Source organism: Sminthopsis crassicaudata, chromosome 4 (genome assembly GCF_048593235.1).
Source record: "Sminthopsis crassicaudata isolate SCR6 chromosome 4, ASM4859323v1, whole genome shotgun sequence".
NCBI lineage: Eukaryota > Metazoa > Chordata > Mammalia > Dasyuromorphia > Dasyuridae > Sminthopsis > Sminthopsis crassicaudata.
Window position 1 is genome coordinate 449,234,216 of NC_133620.1, and position 26,449 is coordinate 449,260,664.

The window sequence follows — 26,449 nt, forward strand, 5'->3', positions numbered from 1 at the left end:
ATCTCAGTTTAGACTCCACTATGGTTGTGTGATATTAACTAGCAAAGATCAGAGTCAAAACTGAAGTCAGGGTCTTCTGATTGTAAGATGATCTTTAAAAAAATTTTTTTTAATTAATTAGTTAATTTTTGGAAGCAGTTTGGGGTTAAGTTACCCACGGTCACACAAGAAAGTAAGTTCCTGAGGTCACATTTGAACTCAGGTTTTTTGATTCTAGAGCCAGTGTGCTATGCACTGGGCTACTTAGCTGTTGCAGTGATCTTTTTATCATATCTGGTTTTGACCTAGAGATCATTTGTAAAGGGGTGTTTTCAGTAGTTATTTGGTTCAAAAAGTTGGGCTTCAGAGATTTCCTCTAGCTTTTGAGTTATGTGACTTTATTTTTTAATATTTTTTTCCTTTTTGATAGTTCTTATGCCTTACTATTTCCTTTATTAGTAGAAAATAGTGAATGATGATACTTTGACTGAGATCAAACTGTGCTTAGCATCTAAATAAGTTCTGTTGTGGAGCATTTATTTAATAGATTTTGGACTGGGCGTTTAGAGCCTAGTGCTGAAGGCCTTAGTGCCTGGTACTCAGTGAGTTTGGTGGACTGATGGACAGAGGTCATTGTCTGATTTTCTCATTATTTCTGATAAGCTTTGGTGGGCTTGAATATCAAGGAACATGAATGGTTGGTGGTGAATTTGAGCCTGGTAGCTTTAGTGGTAGTCTTGGCAAGAGTCCGTGTTAGGGCCAATGGGCTTAGTGTTTTTAGCACTGGTGGTATGTTGGTAAGAGCCTTGGTAGCATTGCTGGCCTATGCCATCTTCAATCCCTCCTTGTTATGAATCTCGGCAAAGCCCATATCTCTTTGGCACTTGAGGTCAACCAGTTTTAGAGATTCCTATTTCAGTGACCTGGGGTTTTGATACCATTTCTTTTCTCTTTTCAGAATTGGTTGTAGTTGGAGTGGTTCCTAATTCTGACCATATTTATACCATTGCTTGTGTACTGGGACTTAGTAATCACTTTTCAAAAAGTAGTGTTTGGCTTTGAGCAAAGTGCCATAGAGACTGAGCATGACCTTAGGTATAAGGCTAAAGATCTAGGCTTGATATTGTTTTTTGGGTAATAGTTAACTTTGTTCTTTTCTGAGGCTTTTGTAATTATAGAATATATGCATCTGGGATAGCCAGGCAGTGAGAAGACTTGCCCCCACTTAGAAGCAAACTACCCCTTTTGTTTTATCCCTTCCTTTGCTAATCACATACTGGGTTTTAAGGAGATTGGAGTCACCAGTTGTGTGTCGTGAGATTGAGGAAAACCATTCCTTATAATCTATCTTGCCTCGATGCCCTGCAATCCCCCTGGCACTGTCATATGATTTTCTGATGTAACCTAAGGATCCCTGGGCCTTGACATTCTCCCACTATACAAGCTTTAGGACTTTTGGGCTTTGCCATCTACTTTGCAATTGAACTTGCTTTTCTGCATTGTCTCTACCAATTAGAATGTGAGGTTTGTCTATTTTCTATTTGTATCCTCAGCACTTAACACATAGGAAGTGCTTAATAAATGCTTTTTCAAGGATCCATATGTACAAAAATATTCATTGCAGCTCTTTTTGTGGTGATGAAAAATTGGAAATTAGGGAGGGGATGACTAAACAAGTTGTGGTATATGGATATGATGGAATAGTATTGTGATGTAAGACATAATGAAGGGGATGGTTTAAGAGAAACATGAGAAGATTTATATGAGCTGATGCAGAGGAAAGGGAGCAGAACCAGGAGAACAATGTATATATTATAACAACAATATCATAAAAACACAAAAGTTTTAGTAACTCTGATTAACCAATCACAATTCCAAAGGGCTCATCATGAAACATGTTGCTGGCCACCTCCAGAAAGAGAACTAATGGAGCCAGAGTACAAATTAAAGCTTTTTTAAAAATGGCAAACACAGTAATGGGTTTTGTTTTTCTAGCTTTCTCATTTTTCACTGTTTTACCTAAATGTTTGTACTATTCTAAGAATGTGATTATTTGAGTCATTCAAAATGTAAATATTCTTATTTCTACTTGTCTTTAATCTGAAGCTGTAGATACATTAATCTTTCCATCTTTTCCAACCTCTCAGTTATAACTATTTCCCTTTAATATAAATAAGATTTTTACAGGTTTTGCATAGTTTCTGATTCCCCTTTTTCAGATCTTATTTGCTATTGTGTCCAAAGTATTTGTACATTCTCGTTTTCACCATTCCTGTGCCTTGCTCTTTTGACACAATAGGGAAAAGCAGCTAAAAGTCAAGTGTAGTTCAATCAAATTAATTTATGTATTCATTTGCCTTTAGTTGCATGATCAGAACATATAATTCCCAATAGACTACTCTTGAAGAAGCCAAAGAAAACAAATATATCAGCCCATTCTTATAAAAGTTTACAATATAGTTTATGATAGTATAGTAATATTGTTCAGCTTAATTATCTCTTTGATAACAAAGTCTATGTTATACTTTCTAATATCAAAGTCTACACAGAACCATAAAGTAATTACATATACTCATTTAGAGAAAATATAAGTAATATTCATGTACAGTAGAATTGGTTTTAAGGCTTCCATGTGAAATGTTTAAATGGACCTTAATGAGAAATACCTTAGTTTATGAGAGTTCCATGTGAAGCCTTGAAAAACTAATATTATATATTTTAACATGTTAAACATATATTGGATTATTTGCCATCTAGGGGAGGGAGTGGAGGGAAGTAGGGGAAAATTTGGAACACAAGGTTTTGTAAGGATCGATATTGAAAAATTATCCTTGCATATGTTTTGAAATAAGAAACTTTTAATAAAAAAGCAAAGACTAGAAAGAAAGATTAAAATGGAAAAAAAAACCCTAATATTATATCTTTAAGGGAAAGATGTAAAGTTGAATATCAAATCAAAAAGACAAACTACTCTAGGAAAAAATGAAATAAAAAATTGGGAGAAGTGAAGTTAAGATGGTGGAAAATGCTGAAGTTAAATTATTCTGAATATTTGGATATTTTAAAGAAAGAACAGATAATAAGCTCTATCTTTCATAGATAAGTATTCAGTTTAGTGCTATTGATTGTCTCCTTAACATTGATTGAACTGAAACTAACAGATTTGTAAATTGTTAATATTGGCCTTCTACTAATCAATATTTTTGATTGAAAAAGGGTTATAATAGTTAGATTTTATTTTACACCAGTGGTTAGATGTAAAGTATTCCTTGTTAATAAAGTAGAGACAGTTAGCTTCCCTCAGAATAGATTTTTAATGCACACTAAAAAAAATTCATATTACAGACATTATTTTATCCTAATTTACAATGTGGTGAAAGACAAACAGCTTAGAAAACCAGATCCAATGTAAAAAGACTGATTAAGATGCCACATTGGTACAGGTGTCACTGAGGTTACTATTTTCTTACTGCACCATCAATATCAAGGATCTTTTCTTGCAGCTTCTTTGGTTCAGCCTGAAAAAAAAAGTCTTTTCTACCAGGTTCTTGTCATCTTCTTGCTCATACAGTATTCTCTAGTATCAGTTAGGGCTCTTCCTGAACAGTCTCAAGCATTGGCAAATCTCATTTTTTCAGCCTTCCTGCTGCTTTGTTTGGCTGAAGCTAGTGCTTTAGAACTTTCTTTTGTCCTTTGGCTCTTTAAGAGTTTTTCTGGAAAAGCTTGTTTTTTTCCTCTTGGCCATTTTGTCACTTTTGCTGTCAGAAGCACTCCCAGATGAGCTTGAAAAAACAGATTGCTTAAATTTGGGCATTGAATTATGCTTCCTACATCCTCCACTGCCCTGTCTTGATTTGAAACCCTGTTTTTGCTATCTCAATAGGTAGGGGTGGCAAAGGAGAAAGGGAGAGAGAAAATTCAGAACTAAAATAAAATAAGACTGAAGTAAAAGAATGTTTTTTCATCTTTCACTCATAGTCCTTATCCTTGTAAATGTATATGTTATTAGTCACAAGAAGCATGCGAGGACAAATACGTACATGAATGTAGGTTATGATTACTGGAAAATAACTTGGCTCCACCCCACTATTATTGATACATTTTTGTATTATCTTCACATGCGAAAGACACTGTATCTTTGCTTATTCAGCATAAATTGACAAGACAGTAGAACGAATTGCTTTTTCACTTTTGTTTTATAAATAGCACATAATTATTCCCCTGGAGGCTTTAAATTTAGAAACAAACTAAAATGCCGTTCAGTATAAGTCAAGAATGTGCATTCCCCTCCCTAAGGAATAGGATGTAACAAGTTCTGAGATACACATACCATTAATTTTTGTTACAGTATTTGGAGCTTAAGTACTTTACTTTTTAAATCCCATTTTTAGCTTGCAAAATAAGAACTTGTCTATAGAATTTCAAAAATTATGTTAAACTGATCTGCCTCTATTTTCTTTTTGTTAGCATCCTAAGAACTTTAAGACTGTTACAACAGGGTTAAAGTCTTCTAAAGAAATAAAAGCAACACAAATCATATTTTCTTTCAATAAAGTAGTACTTATAGCTGTGCTATAGGATATACTTGTTACCTGTTTTGCTTCCATCAGTTTTTCTGTCATTGTTCTGTTCAACCTAGTCTCCAATTAATATTGCATAGAATTCTTTTTAAAGAAAACAATTCTATTAGTATTCTGGCAAAGGTAAATATGCATTATTTCCTGTATCTGTTAATGATGCTGTGATGGGGAAAGTTACAAGATACTGGGCTCTCTGATTCATCAACAGTTAGTCTTTCTGAGAAAACAATGATATCAAGCCAAATATTACTTATACAAAATGGAGTCTTCCTTTTACAGCTGCCATTGGTTCCCCTTTCACCAAGGCTGATCATCAGCTGATGGTGTGGTGTGTAGAGTGCTTGGTCTGGACTCAGCTCTAGTGTGCCCTCAGACACTAATTAGCTATGTGACTTTGAGTCAGTCACTTAATCTTCAGTTTCCTTAACTATAAAATGGTGATGAAAATAATAGCCCTTATGTAGCAGAGTTCTTCTAAGAATTAAATGAGATAATATTTCTAAAAGCATTTAGCACAAGGCTGGCTCATAAGATTGTGTGTAATGTAACTTTTTTTTTCCCTATTAGTAGTTTTAAAAAATAATAATAATAAATTTTTATTGGTAATCTTGTTTTTAATTATCCTAAATTTCCTCCTATGTTCCTCTCCATAATTCTTCCAGAGAGTCAACCCTCTACTAATAATCTTATTCATAGTTGTCTATACTTTTTCTCCTTTGTTTGTGAACTGAGGAAATAGTGAAGTTTCTCCTCCCTTCCCTTATCCCTCTCCCTCTTGTATGTGTTTTACCATTAAACCAGCTTGATAAGAATTCTACTAGTTACCATTTAATAGCCAAAATGTGTGTTTTTGTCTTTAACACATTCTTTAATATTATTTTTTTTCTCTTCTTTGGTCCTAGGTGAGGTTGCCATACTTGGTGGTGTGGGAGAAAAGAATGAAAAACTATGGAGCTTTACCAAAAAGGCTTCTCACATTCAATTGGACAGGTAAATGAATTATCTTTAATTGTTTTTTGAGAATTGAACTAGGATATGCTATTTTTCTTTATTATATATGTGTATATATATAGTTGATTTTGAGGGAAAAATTCATCTCCACAGTTTCCCTTATTTTTCATTTTTCTTATCAGTATTTTTACAAAATAAGGTTGTTTTTCTTAACAGAGAAGGATTATGGATGTGAAACATTGCATACTTTAGAGGTGGTTGATGTTTTGGTTAGTTTTGCTGAGCTGCTTTTTTTTTTTTTTTTTCCTTTTTATTCTTAGTACAAGGAAACAACTCATTAGGTAAAGGAGATGTATTCAGAAATGAAAGTGATAATGGAAAAGATAATACAAAATTTTTAAAAATTAAAATAAAATAGTGGTAACTATCATCTTTATTTTATACATGCTTATATGAGATGAAAAGACCATATGGTTTTAATTTCCAAATGTGTTGTTGAAACAGAAACGTCCCTTAGATATAAAGGCTGGTATTTGTAAATTTGACAGTTGAGACTCTACCAATTTTCTACAAACTCTGTGGTTATATTTCTTTGTGGTTGTAAAATGGGAACATCTTAGTTACGTCTTGCATAACTCATGCTTCTAAAAATATTATTGGGCTTCAGCACCCTTGGGAGTTTCAACAGCATGTAAGCAATATAGAATTAGAGCAATTGCTTATTCCTTCAATTTACCCTCTCCTCTGGTTTCAATATTTTAAAAAAGTAATATGCATTAATATTTCTCTAGCTTGCCAGAAGTGCCTTTGCTGGTTGATGTGCCTTGTTTATCTGCTCAGTTGGATGACTCAATTCTCACCATAGTCAAAGATCAGATTTTCAATCATGGCACAGTTGCATCTCGGCCACCAGTACAAATAGAAGAGCTCATAGAAAAGCCTGGAGGTATCATAGTACGATGGTGTAAGGTAAGTTATCCAGTGTGAGAAGTTTGCATTAAAATATTTCTTTTAAAAGTTGCCTTGTTTTTTATTTCATGTTTAGGGATATAGCGGATTTTTATTTCTCAAAATAAAAATCCCTTTATGATCAAAATAAATGGAATTTGACTTGAGATAGCTATTCTAGTATGAAAGAGACAGTTGTTTAGAAAGGTGCCTTACTTCCTTCACATCTTCCTGTCCATCACTTCCCACCACCAGCTTTTCAGCTCAGCTTTGTAGTGGGTTGGGGACTTCTTGTAGATGTATTTAATCGAAAATTCAGAAGATGCCACTGGTCTGATGAGGCTGGCCTAGCTCCATCTCTATTCAATACTGTTCTTTTAGAACATTTCCAAAATAAGATTCATTAAGAGTGTTTTCCACTTCAGTACTTATTCTTCAAAAATTTTCACATTAAATTTGCATGATGTATATAAGGGTTAATCTCTTGAGTGATGATGTCTCACCTTTGACACATATATTATTTATATCACTACCCAATTTGTGAAAATGTTATTTCCAAGTATGATAAATCTTTGTTCTCTTAAGAAGCTGTGATGTAGAAAACTAATATTAGTAATGCTCAAATAAAGTAGCTGTTTGTAATCTCCACTGCTTGAAATCAAGGTCCCTGCTTAATATTGTATACAGGAGCAGCTGTAAAGAAGAGACAATTGATATGTGAATCTTTTGTCTCTAGCACTATATATTTTGTTTTCACTAATTTCTTATGGAGTCATTTCCAGAGTTGTATTTTTATATCATACTTCCAAAGAAGCAGAATTGTTCCTCTTCCCTAGAAGCTATGAATTACTCAATTCAGCAGACATTTATTAGTCGCTTATTATGTGCCAGATGGGGAAAATGGTGTACTGTAATCCTCCATCCTCAAGGAATTTACAATGTAGTCATTTACTGTGGTGTGTTTTATATAGCCTTCTTGAATATAGCTGATCTTGATTCAGGATTTGCTATTTGTTGTCATGAGGAGAGGAAAGAGAATGCTAGTTCTGGGTGGTGATATTGAAGGAAATTATCTTTTGGTTCTTTGGCTCATGGTAAGCCTTTCTCTTCAGGTTGATGATGACTTTACGGCACAAGATTACAGACTCCAGTTTCGTAAGAGTACATCAAATCATTTTGAAGATGTGTACGTTGGTTCTGAAACTGAGTTTATAGTATTACACATAGATCCCAATGTTGATTATCAGTTCAGAGTATGTGCTCGAGGGGATGGTCGGCAGGAATGGAGTCCCTGGAGTGTTCCACAGATGGGCCATTCTACACTGGTGCCTCATGGTATGCCACTGTTTTTGTCACTTTTCTGTAGTGCTAGCTATATATCAAAACATTACATTTCATATTTTTAATTCATCAGGGACAATTACTTGGGATGGATCTTGACTTAGAGGTTAGAGCATGGGAGTGAATGCAATTCTAGAATTCTATCACAACTATTTCCAGCACTTTGTGACCATTATGAAAGATTCTTAGCAATCTTAATGCCTTGTTATATAATAATAACAACAATAATTATAGCTAGTATTTATACTTTAAGCACTTTGAAGTTTGCAAAGTACTTTACATGTGTTATCTCATGTGATTTTTATGACCAGAGATCAGTCTAGACAGGTAGGACTAGATAGGGTTGTGAAAGTTGACCTGGAATAAATTTGATGATATTTGTGTTGGGGAGAATTAGACAATTAGACAAAGAAATTGAGCATCATGACTTTATTTTAAACATTGGCACCTCACAACTAGATAGGGACAGACTCCTAGGAATAACAATCAAAATTTTATGTATATTGTGTATACATCATATATATTGATCATGTATGATCTTCTAAAATAATGATTCTTGTCTGTTCTTAACTTTATCTCAGATGTTTACAGTAAGTGTGTGATTCTTTTAATTTTTCATATTTTTGCTTCCAAAAAGAATGGACAGCTGGCTTTGAGGGATATAGCCTGAGCAGTCGAAGAAATATAGCACTAAGGAATGATTCCCAGGCAACAGGTGTTCTCTATTCCAGTGCTCCAACCTATTTCTGTGGGCAGACATTAACATTCAGGCAAGTAGATGCTGCAATATGTGTGGTTCACTTAATAAATATATTTTCTTTGAAAATAGCCTCCTTTACTTCTGAAATGGAACTGTACAAATTTAGAGAAAGTTCATTGGTTCTAGATTTCTTGGGCATTTTCTTTAGGATGCAAAATAGAAAACTAGCTGGTTGGTCATGAAATCAGTATTAGTGCTAATAATAGTAATTGATGAAGAATAATACTTATTTATCAATAATAAATAGGAACTATAGTAATAGAATTATAAAGTTTTGTTTCAAGTTTTGTATATAAGTATATGTGGGTATGTTCTTCTGAAAAAGACTAGTAATGTAAATTTTCTGTCTCTAGTTGTAATCTTCCCTCAAAATCCAGTTAACAAGTCTCTCCATCAGCTATCCATTTTATATTCTGAATCCCTTCTGCTTTCCTATATTTTAGTTTGTTTATTTTCATGTCACCTCATTTCTGAATCCCAAGGTCATATTTGAAAATTAGTCTTCTTAAAAATCAAATTTTATTCAAAGAAGGAAAGATTTACCTGATTTTCATTTCTATATTTTTGGTTTGGGGGTTGTTTTTTTCTTAACCATATTTCAGTTCATAAGGCAAATCTTGCTGTAAATTTCAGGTCCTAAGGTTTTATTTTCTAATATGGCCCCATATTAGCTACATCATGTACCCTCTATCTTCTATGAACACAACTTTCTGTTCCTTGTGATACAAGATAGGGTGGTGGTATTTGAAGATTTTTTTTTTTTGAAACCACCAACTTCTTCTCTAGCCAAATTTTGTTGAGTTATTTAACAAGTATCAAAATGTCCTGTTTTGTTAATGCCCCTCCCCCAATCACATACTGGTGTTTGCTATTAACAGTAAAAAGCCCCCAACAGCGAAAGTAATTGAAACATGGAGCTTGGATCAGATTATAGTTAATCACTGAATAGTCAAAAGAGTTTTTTGAAAATGTCAGTATACTCACCCATCTTACATATATTCATTATTTATTTATTTATTATTTAAGGAACCTGAGACTTTGATTTTTGTCAGTGGTTTCCCAATACAGACTTGTCACAGAAGGGACCTGCTCTTCCTGTCCTCACCCCGATTCCAGCTGTGTTGCATGTGACTTCGCAGCTGCTCACAAGTCAGTTCTGGCCCAGGCTTAATAGTAACAGGAGATATCTGGAGATCTACTCCAAAAAGGGACAGTGGCCCTGAAACTTAACAGCCTTAAGTGAATGACAAAGAAAATGCTAAGTGAAAAAAACTACACCACCAGTAGGAAAAAAGTGATGTTCTTTGAGGTTCTTCAGCCATAGATAGTGATGCATGTTAATGTGGTTAAGAGTGTGATAAGTGTCATTAAATAAACATTGAATTGTGTGTCACTTAGCTGGGCCTTTTGCCTTAAGATATATAATAAGGAACATGTGGTTGCAGAAAAGTTGAAGCAAGATGCTAATTTGGCCCAGATATAAGTGGCACAGTGACCCTGGACAGGACTCAAGTTCAAATCCATCCTCAAATACTTGACATGTGCTGTGTGACTTTGGGCAAATCACTATTTAATGCCCAATTACCTTGTAAAACAAAACAAAAACCATCAGAAATTCAGAATGAAAGTTCTATGATGAGTAAGAAGCCTTTACCTACTCGTAAAGTAAGTTCTCAGCTAATATGACTTCATTGAGATTGCAAAAAGTGGGAGAGTGACATGTTACTGTTTCTACTCGACCTCACAATACTGGTTCTTTCCAGAACAAATTAGTCTTTCAACTTCCTATTAAAAAACATATTGCTTCTATTCTAAATAAGAAGAAAGAAACCCTCAGTGTTGCTATATGAAGAGAGTCTTATATCAGGGGAGTTGCCACTATCAAAGTCAGTTCAATCAGATGTCAAAATAAATTATTTTTGTAGTGTAAAAGAAAATTAAGCACTATTCAAAAGATGTTCTCAGGAGCTTCAGCTGACTGTATTTCTAAGCCAGGCTTGCTTGAACTTTCAGTACAAGATTAAGAGAGAAATTGAAAACTTGAGAAGAAAAGATACACTCAAATAAAAGTGAATATCAGTAGTATAAGATCTATATTGACTGTGGGGGAGAAAAGCTCTTTTATTATTTACTCAGACAAATAATAAGAGTCTCATCTCTGCTTTGTCAGTTTGAGCTGGAATTGCCAAAAGAAAAACTACTCGTATCTTAAAGGGAAAGTATAATCATTGCAGAAAATAAACAATGATTGTTTATTGATTAAGCCATAATAAATAAATAAATCAATAAATCTGAATCTGAACTTAATTAAAAGGCATGTCTAAGGAAAGAGGTACTTAAAACATTAAAAATAAAAACTAGGGATAGTTAGATGGTGCAGTGGATAAAGCACTATACTACCCCTGGAATCAGGAGGACCTGAGTTCAAATCCTCAGACATTTAACATTGACTAGTTATGCGATTCTGGGCAAGTCACTTAACTCCAAATGTCTTACCAAAACAAACAAACAAACAAAAAAACCCACCACAACCAGAAACCAGTTGGAAATATTTGAGTTCCCAAAAGAATTGTTAATTGCAGTGTATGTTTTTCGTGTCTTGAAACAATGACAAACCTTATTGAAAATATCATTCAAATTTGTAAGAAACTCTCCTAGGACATGGTGACTGTCCACAGGACTGGATCTGCTGGGAAGAGCTGGAGCTTGTGTGGCTGGCACTTTCTAATGCCTGGTGCTTGCTGCTCATAGTTTAGAGTTAAGATTCAGTCATCTCAGTTTGTAATTGAGAAGGTGGAGAGCCACAACATTTAAGTGTCTTTCCCAAGTTCACACAGGTGGTAAGTGGCAGAGTTGGAATTTGAACTTGAGGCCTCTTGTTCTGAATCCAGCTTTCTTATCCTTTCTCTTTCCCCACTTCCTATTCATGGCAGGTCTTCAGCCCCCAAACCTGTCTCTGTCTTAACACAATTTAGGTCTCTTTAAAAGCCTCCATGACAATAATCTGGTTCTTGACCTCAATTCCTTTGCTTTGACATTTCCACGTGACGATTTTGTGTTCAGCAGTTCATTTGCTCGTATTTTATTTAGTAATTTAATATTTTCAAGAGTACTGAAGCCCTTTCTCATTCTGTGTTCTGGAATGCATTTTTTTACTTTCTCTATTCGTTCTGCTTCTAGTTACATCTGTGACAAAATGTATCCCATTATTCTTGAATGTGTTATCTAAGAGCTGATGCTCACATTTTATTTTAAGAGGTCCCAAACTAGACCTTATTAGGACGGGATGTGTTTTGGATCGAACAGATGAATTTGGTGTAGTGCTTTCATTTACTCTATGGGAAAATGAGTTCTGCAAAATGGCAGTAGTCATTCCTTTGTTAACAAAGTAAGGCCTGGAGAAATGAGACAGAGGTGAATAAATAGAACATGTGGTGGAGGAAAGTGCGTTAGCCGAGTTTTTACACACGAGGGGATAGATTCTTCGAGCTGCGATGATTGGTCTTTGTTGGTCACAGTTAATGACGGTGGTAGGTGCATGATCAAGAGGAGCCTCTAGTACTCTTTACTGACTGTCCTAATTCAACAATGAGAAGAGCTAACATAGAGCTCATTGTAAAGCTGGCAAAAACTTTCCATGTGTTACCTACTTAGTTCTTACCACAACCTCTTAGTCGAGTGCTACTATGATCCTTATTTTATATCCCTTTACTAAAAGATTTTTAGAAGTAAAGGTTACTTTACTTTTCTCTCATGAGAAGATGGTAAGGCCTGAACATTGCAGTGCAATTAGAATGAAGCAAGGGGAGAGAGGTTGGGGAATAAAGGGATCTGACTTGGAAAAACCAAGCAAAGTTTTGTGGGGGCATGACTTGGGCCTTGACAGGAAGAAGGAGTTTTGTATGCAGAATTACAAAGGAAATATATTTTAGCCCTGAGAGTCAGCTGTGCAAATACATAGAGGAGGTTAGGAAATGACTAGCAGCTTAGTTTGACTGAAATATAGAATGTATTAAAAGGAAGCATGTAAAATTGGGATGTGAAGAAAGGGTGCCCTCTGATGGTGATGGGCCCTGAATGCTGGAATAAAGAATTTTTTTTAATTGAAAGATTGATTTAATCTACTGAATTTTAGAAAGGTAGATTAAAAGATGGTTGATTATATATGATACTCATAATTCCAGTGGAGAAAAATTATTTTAAAAATTGCCTAAGACATTCTACTACATTCCTTATTAGGAGACCAAGGCCAAAGAGAATAATAAGGAATTTATGTTTTATCCTAAAGTGGACAAGTTGCTACCAAAGGTTTTTTAAGTAGATGAGTAACTTAATTAATCAACTCTGCACATTAGCAAGAGCTTGGTAGCAATAGAGTAGAGGGTGAATGGCAACCAGAAGAGACTGCAGAATCAGGAAGGCCAGTTATAAGCCTGAGACAGGAGGCTAGAAAAGATCTAACGCAGCCTGGAGTAAAGTGATGGGGCTGGAAAGAAAGAGGAGCGAAAGGGACAGGAAAGAAGTGTGAGGAGACAGAACTGGCAGAATTGAGTCTAAAGCTTATTGCAGGGTTTTGAGTTTAGTTGACCAGGAGAATAATGGTGCTAGCAACAGAAGTAGGGAAATTAGGTTGCTAGCAGATGAGTGAAGTTCTAGCCACATTCACATTAAGTGTGAGTCTGGAAGATATTAAAATTGGAATGATCTCTGGGGATGCTAATGTAGCCTTAGTAATCTGTGTAGATTATGAGAATCATAGGGAAATCCAAATAAGATTCTGAGGAAGAGAGGGTAATAGAAGGGGGCAGCCAGTCCAGAGACTCAGAACCCTAGGGAGGGAGCAGCCATCTCATTCTACCTCCACTCCTCCTCTGCAATCTCCTCAAGAGCCTTTCAGCCTTTGAAGACATTTCATAAAGGAAAACTGGCAAGTCCATTCAAGTCCTTAAGATTAATCAGTCAATTTAATCTTAACAGTAAAGTCTTTAAAATCTTGGCACTGCTTTCATATTTTGATACAGAATATACTTTATTGGAAGAATTCAGCTTAGGTTTTTGTATTTTGACATGAATTCCCCTATAGAAATGCAATGTAATTCACGTTTTTTTTTTCTTATTTGTGGTTACAAATGAAGTTAGACAAAGAATTTTATTGTTTTTTTTAATCCATTATTTATTTTAAAGTGTTCTCACATACACACTTTTATTTTTTTATTTTTTTTAGATAAAATTGCCTTTCAAATTTCTTTTTTTTTTAATTTATAATTTTTTTTCACAGTATATATGGATGAGTAATTTTTTTAAATGATATTATCCCTTGTATTCATTTTTCCAAATTATCCCCTCCCTCCCTCCACTCCCTCCTCTAGATGACAGGCAATCCCATACATTTTACATGTGTTACAATATAACCTAGATACAATACATGTGTGTAAATACCATTTTCTTATTGCACATTAAGTATTAGATTTCGAAGGTATAAGTAACCTGGGTAGATAGACAGTAGTGCTAACAATTTACATTCACTTCCCAGTGTTTCTTCTCTGGGTGTAGCTACCTCTGTCCATCATTGATCAACTGGAAGTGAGTTGGATATTCTTTATGTTGAAGATTTCCACTCCCATCAGAATACATCCTCATACAGTATTGTTGTTGAAGTGTACAGCGATCTTCTGGTTCTGTTCATTTCACTCAGCATCAGTTGATGTAAGTCTCTCCAAGCCTCTCTGTATTCCTCCTGCTGGTCATTTCTTACAGAGGAATAATATTCCATAACCTTCATATACCATAGTTTACCCAACCATTCTCCAATTGATGGACATCCTTTCATCTTCCAGTTTCTAGCCACAACAAAAAGAGCTGCCACAAACATTTTGGCACATACAGGTCCCTTTCCCTTCTTTAGTATTTCTTTGGGATATAAGCCCAAAAGCAGCACTGCTGGATCAAAGGGTATGCACACTTTGATAACTTTTGGGGCATAATTACAAATTGCTCTCCAGAATGGCTGGATTCTTTCATAGCTCCACCAGCAATGTATTAGTGTCCCAGTTTTCCCACATCCCCTCCAACATTCATCACTATTTGTTCCTGTTATCTTAGCCAATCTGACAGGTGTGACATACACACTTTTAGTAGTATTTTATTTTTTCCAAATAGATGTAAAAATAGTTTTCAGCATCCATTTTTATAAGATATTGAGTTCTATTTTTTGTCCTTTCTTCTCCCCTCCCTAAGACAATAGACAATCTGATATAGATTATACATATAGGGAAACCTCACCTGGCCCGGACATGGAAAGGATTGACAGATTAATAGCTCTTTCTCGATTTCTACACTAGACATGTTGTGAAAAAAGGATCAAATCAAAAGGGAAGAACCATAAGAAAGGAAAAAAAGTGGGAATAATATGTTTTGATCTACATTTAGACTCCATAGTTCTTTCTCTGAATGTGGTTAGCATTTTTCATCATGAGTCTTTTTGAATTGTCTTAGATCATTGCAATGTTCATTCATACAATGTTGTACTGTATACAATGTTCTCTGGCTTCTTTTCACTTTACTCAGTATCAATTCATGTAAGCCTTTTCAGATTTTTCTGAAATCCTCCTATTCACCATTTCTTATAACACAATGCTATTCCATTGCATTCATATACCACAACTTTTTCAGCCATTCCTCAATTGATAGGGAATTTAATTTCCAATTTAAAAAATTTTCTTTATAAATTTTGAATTCCAGATTCTCTCTCCATTCCTTCCTAAAATAACATTAAATCATATGCAAAACACATCTCCATATTAGCCATATTAAGAGCCATATCAATCTGCACTCAGAGATCATCAATTGTCTCTCTTGAAGTAGACAGCATTCTCTTATCATAAATCCTTTGGAATTGTCTTGGATCACTGAATTGATCAAAGTCATCTTTCACTTTTGATCCTCATAACTTTGCTGTTACTATATACAATGATCAATCAGTTTTTCTTACTTCACTTTGCATTAGTTCATATAGATCTTGCCATAATTTTTTGACACTACCTCCTCTAGTTTTTTTTTAATAGCACAATAGATCCCATGTCTATTGGAATCAGTTCATGTAAGTTTTGGTAGGCTTTTCTGAAATCAGCCTGCTCATTATTTCTTATAGAATATTAATATTCCATTTGCATTCATATATCATTACTTATTCAGCCCTTCACCAACTGATGGGCATTCACTCAATTTCCAGTTGCTTTTCTCTATGAAGTGAGAAAGTTAAAATCTATAATCTATAAGGTCTCTCCTAGTTCTAAATTTTGTAGGTCAGAATTAATTTTGACAAACTACTTAGTGACAATCTTAAGATATTGTAAATTAAGCCCCTTGCTGCAACTGGATATTCATTCCTTGTAATTATTTACTTGTAAATATATCCATGAAACTTAAAGCAGTAAATAAATCTATTCAGAATTGCCACACTATGGCAGGTATAGTTAAAGCTCTTAGAGGCTTAGTTGTCTAATAATTTTCAGAATAAAAAGATTATTGATTCAGAACTTGAAGTCTACAGGTTTGTTTTTTTTTTCCTTTACAACATTTTAAACTCCTGACTTTCTTATCAGTGTGGTTCCCCAAAGGATTAGAAAGCCTAACAACATTAAATGCAGCATGGTTCTAATTTTGAGTTTTGATGTGCTTCTTGATGGGACTATAAATGTTTTCCCTAAAGTGTCCCCAATTGGTTTGAAGACTAGTGGGTTTATTGAAATTTGTGGAGGAGTTTAGATGGGGATGAAGACGGCATTAACTTTATAGACTCCTGTAGTGCATTGGAAGAAACTCTATAGAGTTCACATAGTCGAATCAAAAACCTGAACATCCCTTTTATGTTACACCTAATGTCTTGTGCTATAGCTGATGTCTATATTATACATGGGTAACTAGCTTTTACATGAAGACTTCATAGGGAGGGAAACATGATATCTCTTAAAGTAGTTCTTTTCACTTTAGTGTGATACCAAGTTTCTCCTTCCATCAACCTAAATTTGCTTCTGCTACTTCTACACATTGCTCCTAGTTTTGCTTTCTTGGGCCTACCAGAATAAATTTATTTTAATACACCTTTCAAGATTTTGCACGTAAGACATTTGAATACACCTATTGCTCCCCTCCACATTCCCCTTTAGTTCCTTTAAGTGTTTCTCATATGACATGATCATCATCATCTTCCTTACTCTCTTTTTTAAATTAAGTGCTTGGGGATAATTTTCTGGAAATGTCCTTTCCAAATTGGTATCAAAAAATTAATGACTATGTTTTGGTTTTCTCCATTCAAGCAGTTCAAACCCACTTAACTAATATTCTCTTTTAAGCCATAGAATGAGAGATTATTAAATGCTTTGCTAAAACTTATTTTGTTTTGACATTCTCCTAATATACTGGTTTAGTGATCTTGTCAAAAAAAAAAAAAAAAGTAAAGTCAGGATGGTTAGATCTGTTCTCAGGGAAGTTGTGTTGGCTTTTTGTCTAGAGGTTCACTATTAATTTAATAGTTTCAGAATTTTGCCAAGAAAGAATCAAGTTTATAGCCGAAAGTTTGTTCTTCTCACTCTTCCTGTTTGTTAAATTTGGGGTGATGTTAGTTCTTTTTCAGTCTTGTAATACCTCTTCAGTTCTCCACAGTCTTTGAAAGAACATTGACTAGGCTAGCAATCATATCTGCCACTTCTTTGAATACTGTGGGATATAGAGTTTTTGTTTGTTTGTTTTAACTGACCTATTTTGACACTGGTTTGGTTTGGGGTTGGTTTTTTATTTTGTTTTTTTATTTTTAAAGCTTTTTTATTTTTTTATTTTTATTTTCAAAACATATGCACGGATAATTTTTCAACATTGACCCTTGTATAACCTTGTGTTTCAGATTTCTCCCTATTCCCCCACCCCTCCCCTAGATGAGAAGCAATCCAATATATGTTATACCTGTTAAAATATATGTTAAATGTGGAACAGAGTTTGGCCAGATGAAGGAACTTGAACTCAAAGACAGTTAGCTGCCCTCTTGTTTGCTTACTCGCTATTTTAGATTTCAGCTACCAGTAAATCACTTTCCCACTGTCCTTTGCAGTCCAAAGATTATTCATTCTCCTTTCCTGAGAAAACAGAAATGAGACTGGTTGAGTAGCTCTCCCTCCTTACTACCATATATCATCATCATTCTGTCCATTCCAAGTGATAGTCCTATTTCTTTTATCCTCTCTTCCCCATGTTTATTTACATCAAGAGTCCATAATTTTGACTATATATATATATATTTATTTATTTTTTTTTTTACCAATTTTTGTGGATATTGCTAGAGATTAAAATTCAATTCACCAAATATTCATTTAAGTTTCTATTGAGTACAAAGTTCTAAATTAGTTGCTAGAAATAAAGTGACCAAAACAAAAACGTCCTTGCCTTTGGGGAGCAAAGACAACTCCTGGAGGGCAACAACATGTACAAATATGCATTGGTGCAAAAGAATTACGTAATTTTGGTGAGGAATGGGGAAGGAGAATATTTAGCAATTGAAGAGTCAGAAAAAGAGTTCTTTAGGAGACCCTGGATCTGAGCCAAATAGCAGGTAGGATTTCCAAGAAGCAGGAGACGTTTTCCAGGCATGAAACGGCTCCAGGGAAAGCCATGACAGTGAGATGGAATCCACAACAAGCAGGACCAGCAAAATATTCTTAGTTGCTACGACCAGGAATTTGAAGGCCATCCATTTTTGGAATGATTGATAAGCCTCTCTTCCAGCTTACTGGTCACTCCCCTTGCTCATCTTTGTGTCTTTAGTCTTTCCCTTTTCCACTCTATCCTTCATACATTTATTTAAATTGATACTCTTTAAAATCTTCTTTTGGCAAGCCATTCATTGGACACCACCAGGTTTTTTTGATTTCCTATCCAGTTGGCCACGGACAATAAAGTAACTTACTCATTCCTAGGTGTATTTTATGTGAAATAAAATCTAGCTGAAAAGCAATGGAAAACAAAAATAGATTTTTCCTTGTCTCTTGTCATTCAAGCATATTTTTCTTCCAAATAAAGTCTTGCCCAAGAAAAAAGTGAATCAGAACTTAGGTACAGATGCACATTTATTTTAAAGAAATGAAGCTTTACTTTTATGCAGTAAAATGCTTTTTTTAGATGGTTACTAATTATTGCTTTAATAGTTTTAGAATTCTGCTAAGTCAAATAAGGTGCAATGGAAAGGCAATGAGACTGGTCACTTACAATGGCTGATGTCAGTACCATATTGTCAGATGCTTCTTAGGGAATATAGTAATAAGAATAACCTTAGGTGACCTTTATCTAGAGCAGTGTAGGCCACGTTCTTACCTGTTATGTTATGGAATCTTTGTAAAATGTTTTCTGGTCAAAACAATATGCTGTTGATTTATTTTCAGAAGTTCCACATTTTAGAATTATTAGCTTTGTATTTTTAAAAAAAATTATGATTTTTAGAAACTTATACAAATGTAAATTCAAATAAAGCAAGGTAAAAGGAGTAAAATGCTATCTTACTGAAACATTTAAATTAGGATACTTTCAGGTTTATTTGTAGACATCTTGTGTTTCCATTAAAAAAGAGACAATTCTTAAATAAACATACTAAGAAGTACGGATGATTCCCTATGTGCTTGTGGCTAAAAGACTTCTTTGCTAAGAATTTATCACTATTTTGAGGATTTTTTGTATTTTTGGCATTTCATTATTTTTAGTTTTATGATTTTGCTTAAAAATAATTAGATTCCTTCTATTATCCTCAGATAATTGAAATAGAAACGTGCCCCCCCCCAAAAAAATTAATTAAATTATTGACTTGGGTGAAGAAAACCATTCCCAAAACTTTTGATTCTTAGATTATACTTCCCTCCCTTTTATTGTCTGTTACTTTAGAAAGAACCTTAGGTGGCAAAAGTGCCACATGCTAACAAAATCCTCCTCAGGATAACTTACAGCTTCATGTTAACCTTTCAGCTCTGAATTATGAGGGGGAATGACCCTGGGGGCCTGGAATGCTGCTTCACATTTAGGCCAACTGTCACTCACAAAGCTGAGTGACAGCATGGGAACCAGTCTTATCTGCTCCATTGAGGGAGGTCAGAAGTCACATTTTACTTCACCTGATATATCACTTTTGGGTGTGATAATAACTACCACTCAAATTGTTGTAGTAAGGTTTTTTTTTACCTGAGTTGCAAAGTAGAAGTTTGTGACATTCAAAAAGCAAAAATTCCAGCAGGATTGCTCTATAAATTTTAGAATAAGAGACTATTAGGTTACTAATTTATAGGGGTTTTTTGGTAATTAATTTTTACCCTTCTCATACAGAGTTGAAACTGTGGGCCAGCCAGATAGACGAGATAGTATTGGAGTTTGTGTAGAAAAACAGAATGGCTATGACTCTCTGCAGCGTGATCAAGCAGTGTGTATTGGTACAAATGGTAAGAAATAACTTTGTTTTTAAGGATGAGGAAAATGGGACAGCTTATCTAATGTCCCAGTTCTGGTTCATGGCTGATCAAAGACTAACCAGGTCAGGGAATCAATGCAGTAAAATGGAAATTTGAGACTAAATATCTATGTTCAGGTCTGTACTGCTTACAGTACCTACTTAACTGGGGCCTTCCTTTTTTTTCAATCAGTAATCTAAGAGGATTGCACCTGGACCAAGGCTTTTTAATTAGGGTCTGTGAAAACATGTTTGTTTAATGACTGTTTCAGTATGATTCCTTTCTTTTATAATCCTATGCATTTTATGCATTTAAAAACATTCTGAGAAGAGGGAGTGGGGTCCATATGCCTCACCAGAATATCAATGAGATCCATTACACAAAAAAAGGGTAAGAATTCTTGACCTCTAGGTCAAGTTCCTTTAAGGACCTTTCTTGATTCCCAGTCCATTGTTCAACTACAACACAAAGATCCCATTGGACCATCAATTTTAGCATAGTTAATATTTTTGTCATCAGACACAGCTGTATCTTTCATGGCACTTGCAATGAATCATTTAGTGATGATCTATGAAAGATTGACAATTCTGAACTGTTTAAGCAACAGAATTTGTTAAAATCACTTATATTCTTATCTAGAATAAAAATTTAGCTAATCCTAAAAATCCTGGTTTGAGTGGTTTCTAGGGATCCAGGCTGTTGCTCACATTTCATTCATTGCACACATTTCAGTGCTGTTTTCTGTTTCAGGTGCCGTTTTTGTAAATGGGAAGGAGATGACAAATCAGTTGCCAGCAGTTACTTCTGGATCCACTGTGACGTTTGACATGGAAGCAGTGACGCTGGTTACCACTAATAATAATGATACTGGGAACTTCAAGCTGAGAGTAACGATTAGCTCTAATAATAGGGAAGTGGTTTTTGACTGGTTACTTGATCAATCATATGTTTCTCTTTACTTTGGATGTTCATTTTTTTACCCTGGTTGGAAAGTATTAGTGTTTTAGCCTTTTGATTAATTAGTATCAAGTTGAAGGTTTTTAGCAGAGATATCCTCAGCCAAATTTAACCATGTGACAAAGCCAGATTCATCTCTCAAATAGGCAGTTTAGAAATTGAATGTGATTCTAACAGGATTCATTTAAAAACATATGTATTTCTTTGGACAAAAGTATAATGCAACCAAGTTTATTTCCAAATATATGGTAAGCAAATACATTATGATAAATTTTAAATGGATTTCTCAGATGTAAGGGTGGGTGGGAAGGGGGTTTCTTACATAGCCTGAGACTTTTTACTGTTTATTAACTTTGGTTATTGTATTGGAAGAACTACATTTACATGCCCTTACAATTAAATCTGCATATTTTAAAACCAAAGTTTAGTAAAAGCTTTCAGGCATGATGCAGTTGTATGTAGTATATTAACAGCAATAGATGCAATTTGTTATGGTTCATATGAATTGCAAATGTAGCACATTCCAATTCTAATGTTTACCTTCTCTTGCTATATAGATTTGTAACCGAAAAAAAGATCCAGCTAGAAATGAAGGTCCTGTTTTCTGTCTTTCATTAGATTAGCCTTTCTTCACCAGTGTGCCTTGTACAAAATCAGGGATTTTAAGAACAGTATTGAATTGTTGCATTCAGTAATAATACTTAAGCCTTCAAAGCATTTGACTTTCTGTATTTTTTTTTGTGCCTGAAGCAAAAACCTAATCTAACCAAAGTATATATATGTATAGTTTTTTTGCACAAACTTTGCAGTGAAGTTTGACATTCTACCAGATGTTCACAGGGTAAAACTACTTACAGAAGTAGTACATACAGTGTTAGCCATATTACATATATTGGTATACATGTGTGCATGTACATATATGGCACATGATCTCTAGTACAGTTTATCAGCTTGTCTTTTAAGAACCGACCAAACATAAAATAATACTTGATTTTTTTGAGATAACTTTACATTTGTGTAAAATATTTATTTTAAGGCCCTACTATGTTAAAATAATGGTCTTAACTAGCTATACCAACTTACAAAAAATTTTAATGTGAATTTTTTTATCGGTAGGAACATGTTTGAAAAAACAAGTTTGATATTTTTGTAAAATAATTTATTTGGGGATTCAGGTCCCTGCTTGACAATCATGATGTTGTCCCTTTGATTTTTTTTATATATTAGCAATCTTTCATTTTGTGATATAGTTAAAAGGATATGGCAGATCTAAATGCCTTATCTATTAGTGCGGAACGTGAATAAAATAAAAGTACAAAACACATTGTGCATCTCTCTTTTCTTTTTTTGGAGATTTAGTAAACCTAGTTCTTATATCTTTTTAAGCAAAAGCATAAGACAAGACCTATCCTTTAAATGAAATTTATGCTTTTTTTTTGGTGGGGGCTGAGGGAAGAAGTTCAGATGTTCTTCAGTATTCTTAATAGAAGGAAAATGCTAAAGTTAATTTTTCAACAAGATTTACTTGTTTTACTTCAGTCATTTAATGTAGACTTAATATTTAAGCAAACTGTGCTTCTACAACGGAACTTTTAACCCAGACTGACTTGAACTCTAAAAAACAATCCAAGTACTAATTTTTACTCAAGTTATGAACCAGTGTTACCTAAACAATATTGTTAATGAATCGATTTAAACTTATTGAACTTGATCTGAACTTATTCAAGAAGTTTAGTATAAACAAATATGCCAAAGAAAACTGTATAGTTTACACATTCTGCAAGGTCTTAATAGTGAACTACTTGTGATTCTGGCAACACAGTTCACCCCTAAGCTTATTTTTAAACTCTGTTAAGGTAAAACCTAGAGATAAATCCATAGTATTGGGTTTCTCAGATGCCTCACCAACGGGGGGGGGGGGGGGGGCAGAAATTAGCTTAGAACAAGACAAACTAATACTTTTTAAATGGGCAAAAGAAAGTGTCAATACAACTAAAAACATTATAGAATTTAATCAAATCAAATATTAGAAACAATAGCGAGAAACCAAGCAGGCAGATCCTGATGGATGTCCCCAAATGTGTATGATTAAGGATGCTGATCAAAAACTGCCAATGGTAAGAAAAGCAAGAGATTAAGTCAAATAAAACAGAAATTGGTATTTCTGTTCCTCTTCTGTATTTATATTTCTTCCAAAGCTGGGAAGGATAATTAATAACATATGCTGGGTGATCATACAAATTAAGACACTAAAAAGAGAGAGGAAAATGAAAAAAATAACCAATATAGAGAACACAATAGGAAACATTAATAAGTTCATATATAAACAATGAACAGGAGAAAAGGGAATTGTACAAAATTCAGAATAAAATTTTTTTAAAAAATTATCCAAACTATTGGGAAACAGAATCAAGTGACGGTCCTGGAACAAAGATCCTAATTGCAATTATTTTAGGATTATGGATACCCAGAAGATATTAAGAATGTAAACACTATCTTGGAGATAGTTTTTTTAAATTCCAGAATTGGCAAAATTGGTGGCATACAAAACCCCCCTTAGGACCTAGACAAGGAAAGAGCCCAAGATCTATGTGCTGCCAAACTGCCAGATGAATGCTGCTTGGTATGGATGGGTTCATTAGTTTTGTTCTCAGGCGTTTACTGTGTTCTCACTGCTGCCTGGCAATCCATTTTTCCCTCCCTGATCAACTATCCCATTTCCTACAATTGTTCCAAATTAACTTTTCTCAAGTTTCTTCCTTTTTGTCAGCAGAGAACATCATCTTTACTGAATAAATAAGAGGCCATTAGTTCAAAATTTGCTGCTCTTCCCAAGAATTCTCAACCATCCCTATTCCCTTTTTCTTTGCCCATGTCAATGCTAAAGATGCTGTCTCCTTGTTTGCCCTGCTCTACCCCCTTGAATGCATCCCTTCCTGTTATGTGGAAGCTGGCCCATCTATAATCCCTTTCCTCATATCCTAAAGCTCTTACAGAATTTCACCACCTCTTTTATCCCCTTATATCTATACTGTCCTATATATATATATATATATATATATATTTTTTTTTTTTTCCCCCTGAGGCTGGGGTTAAGTGACTTGCCCAGGGTCACATAGCTAGGACGTGTTAAGTGTCTGAGACCATATTTGAACTCAGGTCCTCCTGAATTCAAGGCTGGTGCTCTATCCACTGTGCCACCTAGCTGCCCCTCCTAAATACTTTAATAACCAAATTCCTAGCAAATAGCCATCTATGTCCAAAATCCCTCTAGGGTTACTAATAAATTTGTTGAAGCTTCTCAATCCTCCTTGATTAGCTTTTGACAGTTCCGCTCATCCCCTGCTATACGTCCATTCTCTCTGTGACTCTAAAAATTTCCCCGTTCTTATTACCAACCTTCCTTGAATTTTTCATGTTTTGACCCTGCAGGTTTGTCTTGGACCTTTTCTTTCTCCCTTTATGCACAGGTGCTAATCTTAACTATGCCCTTACCTATTCCATCCAATTCTCACATTTATTCATCCATTCCTATCCTCTAGTCATCTCTACTATCTAGTCTATTAGCATGTTGAAGTCATGGAAATCAAGTTCTCCTAATGGCTATCCTCTAGTCTCCTCCTGAAGACACCCTAATGGAGATGAGTCAATATTAACTCATTTGTTCACCCCACAAATCCAATTATTTACCAATTTGATCATGTTTCTTACACTCTCCCCCATTCTCTCTCCTTAAACACCCTCTCTGTTGCAAGTTCCTTGATCCCTTCAATCTCTTTTCTGTGACTGTCATGTTTATTCCATGTTACTGCCCTTTACATCCCAGCCACACTGGCCAACTTACCAGCCAAATCTTCTCCCACTTCCAAATAATCTCAGTTTATCACCTGCCCAGCTGTTTCTTATAACCTGTTATTTTAGGGTTCAATTCAGATGTCACCAATAGGAACCATGTCCACTACCCCCAGGTTTAAAACCCCCCCTTCCTGAAATGCTGTTTTGTATTTATGCAAATGTTATGATCCTACTCCTTTTTAATAGAAAATTCCTAAAAGCAGATCCTATTTTTCATTTCATCTTTGTATCACAAATTTTACATATATAAAGGCGTTTAATAAATGTGCATTGAATTAGTCATTAAACAGCCATGTTCAACTCTCCATGACCCATTTGGGGTTTTCTTGGCAAAGAGACTGGAGTAGTTTGAAATTTCTTTCTCTAGCTATTTTAAGTATGTGAGACCACATTTGAACACAACCAACAGAATCTTTTTGACTCCAAGTCCAGGCACTTATTCACTGCGCCACCTATCAGCCCAAGGAAAAAAAAATAAATGGTGCCAAATTAGTGCATAAATTATTTAGCAAGAAATATTGGTCACAACTAATTTTTTCATGAAGGATGTAGAAATTGGAAATTTGCAAAAATAAGAAGTGTGGGCAAGGAGCATAATTACCAGTTTAGGATGTTCTACAAATATAGATGGTGGATTTTTAAAAACAACCCCACAGACTTTGAAAAGTTAGCAATAGTTTTTATAATTAAAAAAATCTCCCCCAAAACTAGGGAACATTATGAAATGCAAAAGGGATAATTTTGATTAAATTAAATAGGTTTTGCACAAGGCAAGCCAAAGTAGCTAAGATTAGAAGGGAAGCAGAAAATTGGGAAAATTTTTTATAACCAGTGTTTCTGATAAAGGCTTCATTTCTAAAATAAGAGAATTGACTCATATTTATAATACAAGTCACACCCTAATTGATCAATGGTCAAAGAACATGAGCTATTTTCAAATGAAGAAATGGAAACTATTTCGAAGTCATGAAAAAGTACTTTAAATCACTATTGATTTAAGATACAAATTAAGACAATTTTGAGGGACCATCTCACACTTTCTCACATTGGCTATGACAGGAAAAAATGATAAATGCTGAAGGGAACTTGGGAAAACTGGGACACCATGCATTATTTGGTGGTGGTGGTGGGAAATGACCCAACCATTCTGGAGAGCAATTGGAATTACACCCAAAATACCGCTGTACTATAGCAGTCTCAATACTGGGTCTATATCCCAAAGAGATCATAAAAGAGGGAAAAGGACCCACATGTTTAAAAATGTTTGTGGCAGCCCTGTTTGTAGTGGCAAGAAACTGGAAACTGAGTGGATGCCCATCAGTTGGAATGTGGCTGAATAAGTTATGGTATGCGAATATGATGGAACATTATTGTTATAAAAGATATGGGCAGAACCAAGAGAACATTGTACACAACCACAAAATTATGTCATCAACTGTGATGGACTTGGCTCTTCCCAACAAGATGATTCAAAGCAATTCCAATAGATTTGGGATGGAAAATGCCTATCACATCCAGAAAGAGAACTATGGAACCTGAAAATAGATGGTAAGCATTTCCATGTTTTGTTTCTCCCCCTCCCCCTCAATTTTGGTCCG

General features: G+C 34.7%; 1 protein-coding gene across 1 annotated transcript in view; it reads left to right on the top strand.

The window, feature by feature from the left end:
• The window catches only part of CRLF3 (cytokine receptor like factor 3), a 35,073-nt gene extending 12,753 nt beyond the window's left edge, over positions 1–22,320 (top strand). The window contains exons 3-8 of the mRNA XM_074263630.1: positions 5,462–5,549; positions 6,302–6,479; positions 7,571–7,793; positions 8,437–8,569; positions 19,918–20,030; positions 20,790–22,320. Coding sequence (XP_074119731.1) covers positions 5,462–5,549; positions 6,302–6,479; positions 7,571–7,793; positions 8,437–8,569; positions 19,918–20,030; positions 20,790–21,046 — 992 coding nt within the window. The 3' untranslated portion in view covers positions 21,047–22,320. The remainder of the gene's footprint in view (positions 1–5,461; positions 5,550–6,301; positions 6,480–7,570; positions 7,794–8,436; positions 8,570–19,917; positions 20,031–20,789) is intronic.
• The last annotated feature ends 4,129 nt before the right edge of the window (positions 22,321–26,449 follow it).